We start from the raw sequence: 15267 nt of genomic DNA, 5'->3' as shown, positions 1-15267 counted from the left end.
ATATATAGTCCTGGTGCCCCCAAAGAACCAACCCTTAAAATCCTCCTTAATACTTTCCATGGTGCCTCTGGATGAAAATCCTTTGCAGAAAGTGACCATTTAAAAATATATATACTAAGCTGTCTGCCCCCTTGAGATTCAGCCATCACCTGATAGTACCATTAGGGCTTTGTCTTGTTTACATCGTAAGGTCCTTGGGGCAAGGCCTGCAGTGTGTCTTCCTGGAAGTTTTGTACAGCATCACCCGCTGTGGTGTCACTCAACAGATATAAAGTTAGAAAGGGGAAATAGATGGGTTTAGCTTAGTGGGCTACCAAAAGTCTAAATTTGATGGCTCAGCTCAGCATCGGTGGCCAAAACTCTTCTATGGTGTGCTATGTGCGATAGTGAAGTTTTCACTCTTCGTGTTACCCAGAAAGGATTCTGATTGTCCCTAGAAATGTGAATTACTATGGTGTAGTGGGCTGAGCACAGGCTAGGAATCAGGGGGCCTGGATTTTATTTCCAGTTTTGCTATTGACTTGTCATTTGACCTTGTGCAAGTCATTTTACTTCCAGGCCCTGTATGTAAAAATGGGAATAAATGGGCTTCCCGGGTTAACATGAAATTTAGGTTGTTATCCTAATCCTGGTTGTTCTATACAAGGAAGAAGCTGCAAGTGTGTTTTCATTGAGGTTTTTTTTTCCTCCAAAGCACCTTTCTCTTAGAGTAAATAGTTAGAAGATGGAGTCTTTGAGGCTTTTTCAGAGCCTTGATTAATTCTCCTGTCTCTTCCCCATTCTAGGTGTCTGTGAACCCTGCATATCAGGCCCAGGAGCTGGAGTTTGTGATCAAGAAGGTACTGTAGGCCACTTACGGGTAACGCCACTTGATTCTGCCCACAAACACTTTGAAACATGGAGATGTTAAAGGCAGAGGGTAACCATGGGAACCGCACCGGCAGAAGAACTTCTGATCACGGAGGGCACTTGGGAAATGCAGGCAGCAGAAAAACGTCTTTCTGGGGCAGCCTGTGTGAACAGGGCTGGTGGGGGCCACGTGGCCACGTATGCAGGGGGCCCCACAGTACAGCAATTGGCCCTATGGAGTGTGAATGCCTAGAAGTAAATCTCCTCCATTATCACAAAGAGACTCCTGCGTCCCCTCTCCTCTGTCTCCAGCCGTCAGTTCTAGACTAGGTGCTGAGGAAACCACTCCGGTGCCGAGGGTCCAGCATAGGATCGGTTCTACTCACCTTGGGAGCTACAGATCATTCAGAAGCTGTGTGCTGGGGTGACTGCAGGCTGACCGGGCAGCAGTCCTCCGAGAGCCAGTTCTAATTCAGGAGCTAACACCACCAGTCTGCGCTCTTGGGCTGCTGCCAGTGCCAAACCACAGAGCAGCTGCTGATCCCACTGACTCTGCCCCGTCAGTAGGCCCCTGTCAATAACTGCAGGAGCAGTTAATAATTTCCCTTGTTTGAGCCTTGCTGGGCTGTTAGTTCCTTGTGTACGGGCAGTGGTTAGGTATGATAGAATCATAGGGTGAAATCCTGGCTTCATTGAAGTCAATGGCAGAACTCCCATTGACTGCAGTGGGGCCAGGATTTAACCCATTGAAACCAGAGAGGGGAAAATCCTCTGGAGGTGCCAGCCTCCTCCATCACTGCAGGTTTGCCCCCAACCGTGTATTTTCCAGTGCTCTGCTCAGTCTGGCTTGGCTCTTACACATGTGTCCGTATGTTTTATGTTCTGTTCCCACGCGACACATGCTGCTGTGCTTCAAGCCCCACATGCCTGCCTTGGTTCCAGAGCTGCACGGGACTCTTCCTCAGCTCTGTGTGATAGCATGCAGGGGAAGTTCTGGTTTCTAATCCCCAATAATGAGGGATTAAAGCTATTGAATCTTTTATGAATAAAATTAATCCTTCCTGGATTGCGCTCCTGTTTTAACTTGTTCAGTTTGGGAATCTATAACCCAAGTACAATAGGAGGCGGAACCAAAATGCCAGTCTGGATTTTCCCAGCTCACTCCCTATGCCATCAGGAGATTGAAATGGAGAATTTACAGCAGCACTGGGCGATCTTTCTCCCACCTCAGTCCCTGGACGATCAGCCCCTGCGCTGCAGTTTGATTGCCCAAGTTGTCATCCTGTTAAATCTGGTGTGTTAAACTCACCAACGTGGCTTCCCCTTTTCAGAGTCAGACGGAACTTTCCCTAGCAAACGGCTGTCTGTTCCTGCCCCGAAGTTTCCTTAGTGCCCACCCTGAGCAGAGGGGTGGGAACAGATGGCTGCGTTTAGGGAGAAATGAAAGGTGGTCTCTAGAGCTTGGATTCTGGGGCCTGTGTTAGCTCCGAGTGTTGGCACCAGAGGGTTTTCATAGCGCCACTGCAGCTTTTGTTTGTATAATGTGTCTGCGCCGCTCCTGGCTTGCTTTGTGCTTTCCATTCTGATTAGCTCTGTAGGGACAACAGTAGCTTCCCTCCTCCAGGACTTGGTTGTTGTTTTTCCCTTGGTCTCTTTGGGTCAGATTCTGCTCTCATTTACACTGGTGTAAATTCAGAACGACTCCATTAAAGTCAGTGGAATCTGTCTGGATTTACAAAGGGGTGGCCAGGAGCAGAACATGCCCTCTTGATTTCAGTGGGAGTCGCTTGTATCTGTGGCAGGAGAAATGGTTCCCTGGTATTTATGGTATTGTAGCTTTGACATTAAGGCTATCTGCCTGTCCGCATCTCCTGCCAGCGCCTTGTCTCTCCTTAGATTGCTGTTGTTGGTTAATGGAAGTCTGCAAAACAAAAACCCTTCCCTCATGGGCTTGGACTATCGAAATAGATTCACCACAGAACCCACCAGCAGCCTCATCCTTTTCCTGCCACTGCAGAATAATTCCTTCCAGCACACAATAATAAATAGCCATTTTCCAACCTGCTCCTCCCTTCGATCATTTCCCTGCACCAGGTTTCCAGAGCTTTGTAAATACAAACTGATCATGGCCTTCCCAGTGCAGGTCCTTTACAGAAAGATCTACCGCTAACCATTGCCATGTCTGTTAAGAGGGACCCTCCTGCAGCATCTCCTCTCCTCACATAACTACCTTTACAGACAAGGTGCTTTGGAGTTTTCAGATTAGTATTGTGGCTTGAACTGTCTTGCCCTGATAAATGGACCCTGATCATGGTGTCCCTGGAGTTAAAAGCTATGTCTACACAGCAACTAGACACGCATGGCTGGCCTGCTCAGGCTGTGGGGATGTTTCATTGCTTTGTAGACTTCCAGGCCTAGGCTGGAGCCCAGGCTCTCGGACCCTGTGGAGAGGGGGGGTCCCAGAGCTCAGGCAGTCTACACCACAATGAAACAGCCCCACCAGCCTGAGTCGGCTGGCGTGGGCCAGCCCTGGGTTTTGCTTTGCTGTGTAGACCTACAAAGCCCCAAACTTCCTTGTACAGATGAGGTCTCCGGTGGATTCGACGTGACCTTTCTGAAAGTGAAAGCAATTGTTGCTCTCTCCCCTTGCAAATCACAGAGTCCTTGCAAATAATGTCTTGGTTAAAACTGGCATGTCTTGGCCTCCTCTTGATGTGGTGAGGTTGGGGTTGGGGCGACAGGTAGCATTTGTCCTGTTTTTGTGCTAATCGGAAAAGGAACGGCAGAGTTTCAGCAAAATGCGAAGGGCCCAGGAAGCCACAGAAACCCACAGCTGCACATGCAAATCGGTGTGCGACAGCAGTGCCGCTGCATTCTCCTGGGCACATCCGCTGCTCCCTGCTTTGACAATGTGGCTGTACAGGTTTGAGCCTCCTCTCGCCTATACATCTGTGTCAATCAAGAGCAGCACCGCTGACGTCAGTGGAGCTACAGGAGAGTAAAAGCAGTGGAAGTGAGAGGGGAATCAGGTCCCGGGTGGGTAAACAGTACCATTTCTAAGCTCTGTCAACCCAATACTAAAATGGGATGTAAACTGGCTTTCAATCTGATGCTGGCTCCCTCAGTGGCAGTGTCGCCTTCAGGAAGGCTGTTCCTGCCAGCTTCAGAGTCAGAAATGGTATCTTAAATGGAACATACAATTTATGTGCTTTGGGCCAAATTCAGGCCTGGTGTAAACAGGTGCAGCCCTGCTGAAGTCTGTGGAGTTGCACCTGCCTGCACCAGGGATGTCTGCTCTGGGCAGAGAAGTGTTAGAATGCTGAACATTAAACCCAACGCTGCAGGTGGGTTTGAGCCTGGGATCTCGGGGGCACCATTCTGCTGGGAAACGGGGTTGCTCATGGGGGCAGCAAGGCACAAGGAGGTTTGGACTCCTTAAATGTCTCCTGGTGTGGTGAGGAGCTGTCCCCAGCCCCAGCTTCGAAGCTGTCTTACAGGAGGTTCCTTCTAGGATGGGGCTAACATGGTTTGAAAGCTCAGTCTAGACAGGGGCCGTTGTAACACATACTCATAGCCGAACAAGTAGTGTTAGGGTTTAACTCCTGCCTTTTGGTTTCTCTGGGTGTGTGTGGTGGTTTTCCAACAGCAGTGAATGCAAGTGCCCTGCTGTCAGGTTTCCAGGGACTGTTCATTACGCCCTGGGCAGCGGGTGTCACCCCAGCCTGACTTCCCTCTCTCTCCCCACACAGGTTGGCTGTAAGGCCCTGGTGTTCCCCACTCAGTTTAAAACCCAGAGATACTATGAGATCCTGAAGCAAACTTGTCCTGAGCTAGAGAAATCCAGTCCAGGGGGAATAAAGAGCAAGAGGTGAGTGAGAAACACCAGAGATCCTCTTGTGGTCCCCCCCAGGGCTGTGCCCTGCACTGGGTCCTCACGCTTGCAGGGTGACAAACTTACTACTGAACCTGGTGGATAATCCCAGGGGAAAAGAGGTCCCACGCAAATATCTCTGTCTAGGCTTTTATACCCTGTGGCACCCATCACCCTGTTATCTGAGCACCAAATAGACCGCAGATCACTGGCTGATAACAACTGGGACCCGCACCCTGTTCCAGTTAGGAATCAGCCATTATCCTTCCCCAGCAAACAGAGGAGATCTCGCTTAGACCTACCTGGGCTGGAGCTGAGTGCCCTGTGTTACACAGCTCCTCCCACGTAACCTGCGTTCCAAAGAGGAGAAAGGAAGAAGAGTCTAGTATGGCATTATCCCATGTGAGCTGCCTTAAGCAGCTCCTGCTTCCTGTGTCCAGGTGATACAGGGGTCCCTGGGTCCATCCCAGGAGTTAACCCCGAGCAGCACACAAGCACCAAGGCAGTCTGTCCTCCTGACTCCGCTGTTGCTGACAGTATTTTTCTTTGTCTCAGGCTGCCAGACCTATCAGTTGTAATCACCTTAGACTCCAAGCTGCCTGGTGCGTTCCAGATGAGCGAGGTGATGCAGGCTGGGGACAGCAGCCATATGAAGCAGTTACGAGAGGTCCAGCAGACTCTGTCCTGCAACGAGCCCATCAACATCCAGTTCACTTCTGTAGGTACCGCACGCTGCTCTGCCTTGCAACGGACACCAGATCCGGCCACCCCTGTGGCCAGTGCTAAGCAGGCTACTCCCTTTGACACCTGGTCACTTGGGGTGGATACTGTCCCATCTTCCCTGGCCCTTTCAGAATAGGATTTAGGAGGTCATCTAGGATTTTCCCCTTTTCTCCACCACTCCCATGGCTTGCCCCTTCCCAGGAGCTGACAGCAGGGATGAGATGGGGAGGCCTGTGTGCCATGGAGCTCTGATCCCAGCAGCAGTTGGTCTGTGTCATATCATTTGTGGGGCTGTTGGATCAGAGGCTGCCGTGTCTGGAGGGAGACTAGAGGACAAGAGTAGAGCAGAAATCTGCGGGGTGGGGAGGGGAGGGATCACCATAGAGAATCTGTGCACCTGCCCCTCTGAAAGGACAGTCATACCAGAGGATCTCAAAACGTTCTCTGTCTTTCAGGGCACGACTGGAAGCCCCAAAGGGGCCACCCTCTCTCATAGAAACATTGTGAATAATGCAAACCTGATTGGCTTGAGGCTGGGAATTGATCAGCAGGTGAGTCTCCTCAGTTGGCAGGGGATGGGCTGTGCTCCAGCCGTAGTGGGACTGAGCATGTGGAGAAGGCGGATGACTCCCCAGCAAGACGCAGCGAAAGACCCCCCAAGTTGTGGGTGTGGGGAGCTGAGTGCTGTTATAAGGAGCCCTAAGGACAGCGTATGAAGCAATGTTGTGCTGCCGTGGTGCCAGCAGAGGGCACTCCCACGAGGCTGGGTTTGAGGCACAATGACAATTCAGGCAGTTCCTTCCCCCTGCTATCCAGCCCCCATATCTCGTATTCATACCCTAGAGGTGTAAGTGGTTCAGGGAGAACCCTGTGTAGGCCCATGTACTCCAGGCATCAGAATGGTTCAGATAGACCAGAAGGGCTATCTCCTCATTGCTGGCTTGATCCTAGGAATCCCGGGCTGCCCTCCCTGTACCCCTCTACCACTGCCTGGGCTCCGTTGGAGGCAGTATGGTGATGGCTGTGCATGGCTCCTCCGCTATCTTCTCGTCCTTGAGCTTCGAGGGGAAAGCTGCACTGGAAGCCGTGGCTCAAGAGAAGTGAGGCTCACGGGCCCTTGAATGTCACCTGGAGGGGTCACTTAGTTCAGCTCTGCTGGCAGGCAGCTCCTGCCCCTGGCTTCTGGCCTCCCTGCTGTGGCAGAGGCATAGTCTCTTGTTTGTCTGAGTCCTGGCCCTGTCGTGCCCAGGAACTTGTGAAATGCCCCACTGCCCATCCCAAGTTGCCCTGGTCACTGCTGATTCTTGGCTGGAAGGCATGGCCTCTCCTTGTTTGGATTAGTGACTGCTGTGTGTCTATACATAACCAGCCACCTTCTCCCTCCACCATCCCCTCCACCCCAGCGCTGGCTGCATTTCCAAGGTGCTGTCTGGGTGTAGTCTGTAAAGCAAAGGTGCTGCTGCATGATAAATCCATTATTCCCAGGCCTGCCCGGCGGGCTCCAAGGCCTGACCCAGGCGCAGTGGGGAGCGGGGTACATAGGCTTTACTGCCACAGGCTCTGATTCTGCAGCTTGGCTTTTTCTCTCCCGTCCCTTCAAGATGCTCCCTTTTACACGGCACTCCGACCATGTTCATAGACATGCTCTCCCAGCCTGACTTCGACAGCTATGACCTCTCGTCTCTCCGGGGAGGTAAGTACAGCAGGACCCACGTTAACTGGCCTCCCCTGGGTCTCCTCGAGGAAGCCAGCTGGACAGGCAGATGCTCATGGGCTACGCTGTGCAAGCAAATCACTAGTGAGGAAGAAAAATTCGTGTTGCAAGCTCTTTCCATCGACCTGTTAATTTGATGGTGTGCTTTCCTACTTGACGATCTTCTGCTCATGATTTCCATGTTTCTAGCACCCTTCTCCTCTCTTCAGAGCAATGGCCTGATGACTTGAAGATTTAGGGGGAAGTTATCCAGCTGTTGTGTCTTATGGAAGCAGAGAGGGGATGGGGTATGCTGGAAGGATTGTACTTGCTGGACTTCCATACCTCCATCCACCAACATGTGGCAGCAGCCATCTGGTGTACTGTACTTTGTACACGTTCCCCAGGGTGCAATGGGCAATGCTGCAATGGGAGTGTGAATTTCCTACATGTAAAATTCTCTGCTTGTTTAGAATTGCTACCCGTATTTTTAGGTAGCTGATGTGCAGCTCATTTGTATTGGAATTTTCCTTTCCCTCCCAAAGCATCAATAATAGAAATGTCCTATAGCAACAGCTGAAGCAAGGAGTGGTGTAGAGTTTGTGGGCAGCGTTAGCACCCAGAGACTACTGTGATGGGTGAATTAGAAGTACCTGGGTAGCGCATCTGAAACTCCCTGTTATCTGAGGAAGGGGCCTGACCCCGTCAAGTCTGTTGATTACACTGAAAATTGCCATTGTAAAGTCTCAGCTTGTGCAATGTCAGTCTGATCCTGAAGGGTGTGTTCTACCCTTCGCTGTCCCACTACTGAAATAGGTTCTGTTGACCTTCCCTCTCCCACATGGAGGTGGTCCCTCCAGGTCAGGGCAGAGGCATGTTGACAGGGCTGGGGTTGCATGGGGAAGCTCACCCTGCCATGGTGTGTTTGTTCCTGAGCTGAATGAATCTTTTTGCCGGGCTTCAGCCTGGAGTGAATCTGCGCTGTAGAATTAACTCTCCTAATAAGTAAACGAGGCCAACCCCCACCCAACCCAGGCCGGGAAATGCACAGCTCTTGTTGCCAGGTTGGGGCTCTGCTTTGGGAATAATTAGTACTCATAGCTAGGGAAATGGTAAAGCATGTAGACAGGACCTAGTGCCTCCCAAAGGTTTTGTCAGCCGTTAGATCTAACTGTACCGACCCCTTTCGGTGGGATTTCCTGGGGAAGGAGAGTCTCCAACGTAGTCCTCTTGCCTTCTCTCTTCCAGGAGTCATTGCAGGGTCCCCTGTGCCCCCTGAGATCATGAAGAAGATTATGACCAAGATGAATATGCGGGATACTGTGGTGAGTCGCTTTCCATGCTTGGGCCTGGGCTGCCTGGGTTGTCCCCCTCCCCCACCATCCACTGGGAACCGGGAACCTGAGCATGTGTACAGAGCGACGGAACTGGAGGCTCCCTGAATGAATGTGTCCATGTGTGATGGGATGCAGAGGCCTCATGCCTTCCGGTCTTCCAAGGGGGTACAGGGTAGAGTAACTGGGCTGGGGATCAGAGGCCCAACCCGTCTTGGGAGGGACACAGCAAACTACAAGGACAGCTACGGTGAGAAGGGAGAGCACTGCACCCAGCGTGACCACATTGGGTCGTACCCCAGGCTGGGACATGTCTCTGTTTATTTTCTGGTTGCAGCAACCAGTTCTCTTTTCCGTATTGCACGTGCTGTCTCTGAATACTCAAGTATAAACACTGAGGAAGACACCTGGCTGACTCAGAACGGTGTTGTGTTTTGCTGCTGAATCAGCTGATTCCCTTCACCAGCATGGATGGCGCTCACATGTTCAATCTCCTGCATGATTCGCGCACACGCCCTGAACCTGAGCGTGTGGAGGGTCAGATCCAGCACCATGCGCACTGCAGCCCTTCTTATGTATTCTCACACACACACAGTGCCTAGGGTTACCATAATTTAATTTAAAAAAAGGAGGACACTCCACGGGGCCCCGCCCCTTCCCCAAAGTCCCCACCCCAACTCTGCCCCCTCCCCTGAACACTCCGCCCCCTGCTCCTCCCCCTCCCCTGCTTCCCACGAATCAAATGTTCGCAGGGAAGCCTGAAACAGGGAGGCAGAAGGTAAGCTGGGGCTGGGGCACTTTCACTAAGCATGCATGTGTACTCTCATTCCTGTGCATGAACAACGGGTTGTTCTGAACATCCAGCCTGGTCCCATCTGTCATTCAGTGGGTCCCGTGGGCTTTAGCTGATGCATTTTGCAGTATGTTTAGCATAGTGGAGCACTGTCTCTTTCTGTGTAGTCGGCCCCAGATCCCACCCTCGTTATCTTTTTGAAAAACAGATCTGGGAGTACTTGAAGGTGAGCGAGTGTGCACAGCCTGGTTGTTTTGCTTTAAAGGAAGTAACAAGCTGCCTGTGAAGGCCAAGGAAACAAACCGATGTGGTGGGTTAACCACATGGGACTAGGCGTCAGATTTCTGCTCTTATTGCTGGCAGCTTCAGAACGTGCCGGCACCAAGAGTTTTGTAGGCCCTGCTGTATGCTCTGGAACGGAGCAGCATGAAGGGAGTGTGGGACAGCTGCTCTGGAATGGGGCCATGTCTCAAGGGAGCTCTGCGGCTTTGCTTCTTGTGTGAAGCTGTTAGGGCTGAGTTTAAAACACCAGGGGACAAACTCAGCTGGGGCCTAACTCCATGAACTTCAATGGGGTGGCAGCCATTTACTTTACAGCAGCCCTATATTTGGCCTTCCCAAGATGTTCCCCACCATTATTACAAGGTGGCCAATACTTGGAACGTGTGAGTCACCTCTTCCTGCACAGTGGTAGGGCTAATAATAAAACCCTTTTCTTCAAAACGACTTTGTTCTGAACCTGCAAGCAGGATAAGGGGGGACTAGGGTCTGGATTGAGTTGTGTAGCTGGACTCACACCCAGTTTGCAGCATGAGTCACCAGGCCTCAGGCAGAAACTTGGAAACCTGCTGAATTCATCTTTGCAGCGAGAGCTTTATACAGAAGATGTACATAAGAAAATATACAATTTGTTTTCTATATAAGAGTAAGAGGAGTTTTCATCCTCCTAAGAGTCATTTACACTCAGTTACAGAGGAATAAATATATATATATTTATATATATTTATATAAATCTTTAGATAAAAAAATGCAGTTAAGTTGAAATTGTGGTATTGTAAAATCCATGACGATAAACCACAGTCATCTTGTTCTCCCGCTAGGCTTTCTGGGTTAGGGGCGGGGAGAGGAGGAGGAGGAGGACTGGAGAGCAAGATCACTCCCCAGATATAGGCGATATGGTGCAAACCTCTCCCCTGCATGTGTAGGTACTTTGTGAGACCACCTTCCTGCGAGGTGAGAAGAGAATCCAATCTCCAAGCTATTTCAGTGTTGAGGTTCCCCAACACTAGCAGACCTCAGCCTGACCTAGAGAGATCACCCCCTGCTGGACTGTAAGGGAAACTCACTCTCCAGGTCCACTGAACCCTGGACATTGCTTCACCTGTGGTCCTCTGCCCTGACCTGCAGGGATCACCTCCTCAGGTAGGAGGAGGTTTCTGTCTGCGTGAGTTGAGATGGGATAGCTTTCCTGCTGGAGCAGTCGGGGGCTGGGGGAGGGAGGAACCCTTATGGCTTTCTATTCACTTGCATCCCACTGGAAGGAGAAGGATGGAAACAAACACCAGGGAACATTTAGATTGCCTCTGGGAAGATGACTGTGTTTTACTGGCAGGATCTAGGTTAGCTTGTCTTAGCATTGTCATGCATAGTTTAGTTTAAAAAAAAATGCCTCTTTTAAAATACATAGATGTTGGAAAAGATTGAAAAGTTGGATTCCATCCTGCAGTCAGCAGATAGGCGAGGATTGTGAGGAGGCTGGAGGTGATCAGATACATCAGAAATGTCTCTTGACAGATGGTAGAAGCTTACGGGTGGACTTGGATGGAGTCAGTAGTTTTCTGATTGGTTGAAGCGGCCAGTCACCTGGACAAGCCATACCAGGGCCTGTTAGGGTGGGGGAGGGAGAAAAGAAATCTACATTTAAAGGTTTTTCAAGCAGAACCAGGGACTTGAGGCTTTTTCATGGTCTCATGAATGGCATACACAACTGTGAGTCAGGAGACACCTGATCTCCTTTTCAGAGGTGCCAAAAAACCCCAGTTTCCACTGGACACCAGGCGGATGGGTTCTGTAATCTTGACTCTTCCACTATTTTGCTGTGCGACTCTTAAGTAACTTACCTAAAATTTTAAACTTGGCTGCCTGAACACAGACACCTGAGGCCTAGATTTTCAAAAGCAACAAGTGATTTTGGGTGCCCGGGCTGAGACACTGCAAAGACGCCTGATTCTCAGAGCACCTTCTCTCTGAAAATCAGACCCCCTTAAAATGTTTCAAGTTGGGCACCTAAAAGGCACAAGTCATTCATAGAGATTACACCATAAATCAGCATATATGGGCATCTCAATAAGTGACTTGCCTCTCAGAGGTGCTGAGCACCCACAACTCTCAGTGCAAGCAGGGGAAGCTGATGGTATTTGACCCTTGTAAAGATCAGGTCACTTACTTAGGTGCCTTAGAATGGATCTATGTGCCTAGCTTGAAGGTATTTAGTTTTCACATCTGTACAACAGGGATAAATTCTCCGACTCACGAGTTGTGAGAATCAGTTCACTGATGTTCGGAAATCGCTTTTCTAGAGCACCCTCCATGTGAGGATCTCAAGGCAAAGTATTATCATCGTCGTCATTGTTTTGTTATTCCTCCCTCCTGGAGGAGGGCTCTGGAATGGGGGTTTGGCTTTCTCCTCTTCCTGCCTGAGAAGGGAGAGTCTCCTACATACACTAAATTAAGCACTGTGGTTTAGAAAAGTAAAGTTTCCACTTCCAGTGCGGAAGTCTACCAGCCCTGCCTGGAATGGCTGGTATTTCCATCTGTAATCAATAACATCTGCCAGCCATCCAGGAGAAATAGCATCACTCTGGGAAGGGGCAGAAGAGCTGGTATCTCCTCTGGCACTCAGGACATACAACTTTGTTTTCACCATCTCTTTATCCATGGATGAAGAAAACAAAGGCTCCTTAAGCACTTATCTGTATTGTATATGGTGGGGAAACTGCATTATCGAGGGGGTCCTCAATCTGATGACCTGTTGGAGATCTGATAGAACTAAAATGTCCTCAGAATTTCTAAATATTACAGTTGACAATTTTCTGCCTCAAAAACTGTTGCATCCAACCGGGGTGAGTTCTATATTCGACCTCGTCTTGACAGACAAAGAGGACTTGATCATGTAACTAAAAATTAATGGTAAGGCTTAGGCACAAATGATCATGATTTGTTCACATTTGTTATATGCAAATAGAGTAAAGTCCAAACCCGTATACTTGGTTCTTCAAAAGGACCAGTTTCATAAAACAATTATGAGCCAAATCAGCTGAGAGAGAGAATTTGAACAGAAAAATGTGAATGATGATTAGGAATTGTTTGAGACCATTTTACAAGATACCCCAAAAGCCACATTCAATAAAGAAGGCTACACTGGTTAAAAAACTAGCTTGGCTTAGAGGGGAAATGAAAGCAGCTATAAAATAATTCTGTACACCCAAGCCAAATGGAAGCAAATTGAAGTTGATAGTTATGAATATAAATCAAAAGATAGGAATTGTAGAAAATTGATAAGGCAAGCAAAAGGACAGAAGGCAAACTCTATGGCCAGCAGAGTTAAGGAATTTAAGTATATTAGGAGCAAAAGAATCCTAGCAGAGAGATTGGCCTGTTACTAAATGGAAATGATAAATTGTCTGTGATAATGCAGAAAAGACAGAAGTGTTCAACAAATATTCGTTCCACATTTGGGGAAAAGCTAGATGATATAGATGATGAAACAATTTCCATTCCAACAGTAATTTGGGAGAATGTTAAAAAGCAGCTACTAAAGCTAGACATTTTGGAATCAGCTGGTCCAGATAACTTTCATCCAAGAGTTCTCAGACAGCTGGTTGTGGTGCTCTCTAGACCATGTTTGTTGATTAACAGTAAGTCTTGGAACACAGGGGAAGTTCCAGAGGATTGGAAGAAAACTAAAGTTGTGCCAATATTTAAAAAGGGTAAACGGGATGACCTGGGTAATTCTAGGCCCGTCAGTTTGACATCAATCCAAAGCAAAGTAATGGAATGGCAGTATGGGACTTGATCAATAAAGAATTAAAGGAAGCTAATTAATGCCAATCAATGGAATTATGGATTTATGGAAAATAGATCCCATCAAACTAACTTGATATCTTTTTTGAGATCACAAGTTTGGTTGATAGAAGTCATGGTATTGATGTAATAGACTTAAAACTTTTGTAAGGCATGTGAATTGGTGTACCGCATGACATTTGATTAAAAAAACCCTAGAAGGATACAAAATTAATATGGCACGCAATAGATTAAAAACTGGCCAAATAATAGATCTCAAAATGTAAGTATAAATGGGGAAATAATTTTCAAATGGGTGTGTTTGTAGTGGGATTCTGCAGGGATCAGTTCTTGGCCCTATGCTAACGTTTTATCAATGAGCTGGAAGAAAACGTCGTCAGCAATAATTTTATGTTTGCAGATGATTGCACACAGATTGGGGGAGTGGTAAATAATGAAGGACAGGTCACTGATACAGAGCACTCTGCATTGGTTGGTAAGCAGGGTGCAAGCAAACAATACGTGTTTTAATGTGGCCAAACATAAGGTCATACATCTAGGAACAAAGAATGTAGGCCACACTTACAGGATGGGGGACTCTATCCTGGAGAGCAGTGTCTCTGAAAAGAACTTGGGGGTCATGGTGGATAATCAGGTGAACATGTGATGCTGTAGCCAAAAGCCAGTGTGATGCTGTAGCCAAAAGAGCTACAGTGATCTTTGTATGTATAAAAGGAATATGGAGTGGGAGTAAGGAGGTTATAGTAAGACTGTGGCTATGTCTACACTACCGCGGTAAGTCGACCTACGCTACGCAACTCCAGTGGTTATGAACAATCTCCATTCCTGAGGTGTTCGTAACTCTAAGGTTCTACTGTAGCGAGAGACTAAGGCATGTATTCTATTTATCTTACCAGAGGGAAGATTAAGGGGTGACTTGATCTGTCTGTAAGTACCTGCATGGGGGACAAAACTTTGGCAGTAAAGGGCTCTTCAATCTAGCTCACAAAGATACAACAAGCACAGGAGTACTTGTGGCACCTTAGAGACTAACGAATTTGTTTGAGCATAAGCTTTCGTGCTCAAATAAATTCGTTAGTCTCTAAGGTGCCACAAGTACTCCTATTCTTTTTGCGGATACAGACTAACACGGCTGCTACTCTGAAAGATACAACAAGATCCTATGGCTGGAAGTTGAAGCTTGTCAAATTCAGACTAGAAATGAGGCCCAATTTGTTAACAATGTTGGTAATTAACCATTGGAACATGGTTGTGGGAGATTCTCCATCACTGGAAATGTTTCAAATCAAGGTTGGACGTTTTTCTAAAAGATTTTCTCTAGTTCCATCAGGAATTAGCCCAGGAGAGTTCTCTGGCCTGTTATACAGGAGGTCAGACTAGATGATTAAAATGATCCCATCTGGCTTTATGACCTATACATTTTGGTCAGGGCAGGTAAATGGATTAACTGTTTTGGAAGCGATCCTTTGTCTCAGTGAAGTCCATGGTAAAACTCCCATTGACTTCAACGGGACCAGGACTTGGCTTCAGTCTGTGTGAGACGGAAGGAGAACGAAGAACAACAGGGTGTGGTTGTGAAAAGTTTCTTACCTGTTTAATGGCGGTTTCCTTTCCTGGGCCTCCTGGTGGGGAGTTTGCAGCTGCGGAGCGCGGCGGTGTCTCTTATCTGCTGCCCTCGGTACTGAGATGGTGAGGCACAAACCGCATCCGGGCGGGAGCGGCTGGACTCCAACCACCTGGGGAAGGGCAAACAGAAAACCCCTAAACTTCAGAAGAGGACAGATGACTGCTCACCTGGGCAGAGTTGCCAGGGGAGACCGGAAACTGCATTACTGACCAAGTGTCAGGTTATTGGTCGCCTCTTCCTCCTCACCATGCACAACTAACTGGGACCTTCCCCCTGTGCCTGGTCAGTGGGGCC

At 48.6% G+C, this 15267-nt stretch overlaps 2 protein-coding genes across 3 annotated transcripts in view; one reads left to right on the top strand and one right to left on the bottom strand.

Annotated features, from left to right (window-relative positions):
* Positions 1-15267, top strand: part of ACSF2 (acyl-CoA synthetase family member 2) — a 52120-nt gene that overhangs the window by 15486 nt on the left and 21367 nt on the right. For both annotated transcript variants that reach the window (XM_026654611.2, XM_026654612.2), the window contains exons 4-10: positions 786-839; positions 4599-4717; positions 5276-5438; positions 5899-5994; positions 6395-6543; positions 7045-7136; positions 8385-8461. In XM_026654611.2, coding sequence (XP_026510396.1) covers positions 786-839; positions 4599-4717; positions 5276-5438; positions 5899-5994; positions 6395-6543; positions 7045-7136; positions 8385-8461 — 750 coding nt within the window. The remainder of the gene's footprint in view (positions 1-785; positions 840-4598; positions 4718-5275; positions 5439-5898; positions 5995-6394; positions 6544-7044; positions 7137-8384; positions 8462-15267) is intronic.
* The window catches only part of CHAD (chondroadherin), an 11074-nt gene continuing 5923 nt past the window's right edge, over positions 10117-15267 (bottom strand). The window contains exons 3-4 of the mRNA XM_024204323.1: positions 14937-15082; positions 10117-11147 (exon numbers count right to left, since the gene is read on the bottom strand). Coding sequence (XP_024060091.1) covers positions 14941-15082 — 142 coding nt within the window. The 3' untranslated portion in view covers positions 10117-11147; positions 14937-14940. The remainder of the gene's footprint in view (positions 11148-14936; positions 15083-15267) is intronic.

Source organism: Terrapene carolina, unplaced genomic scaffold (genome assembly GCF_002925995.2).
Source record: "Terrapene carolina triunguis isolate 2854851 unplaced genomic scaffold, T_m_triunguis-2.0 Scaffold192, whole genome shotgun sequence".
NCBI lineage: Eukaryota > Metazoa > Chordata > Testudines > Emydidae > Terrapene > Terrapene triunguis.
Note: the sequence above shows the minus strand (reverse complement) of the source record. Positions and strands in the feature narration are given on the sequence as shown.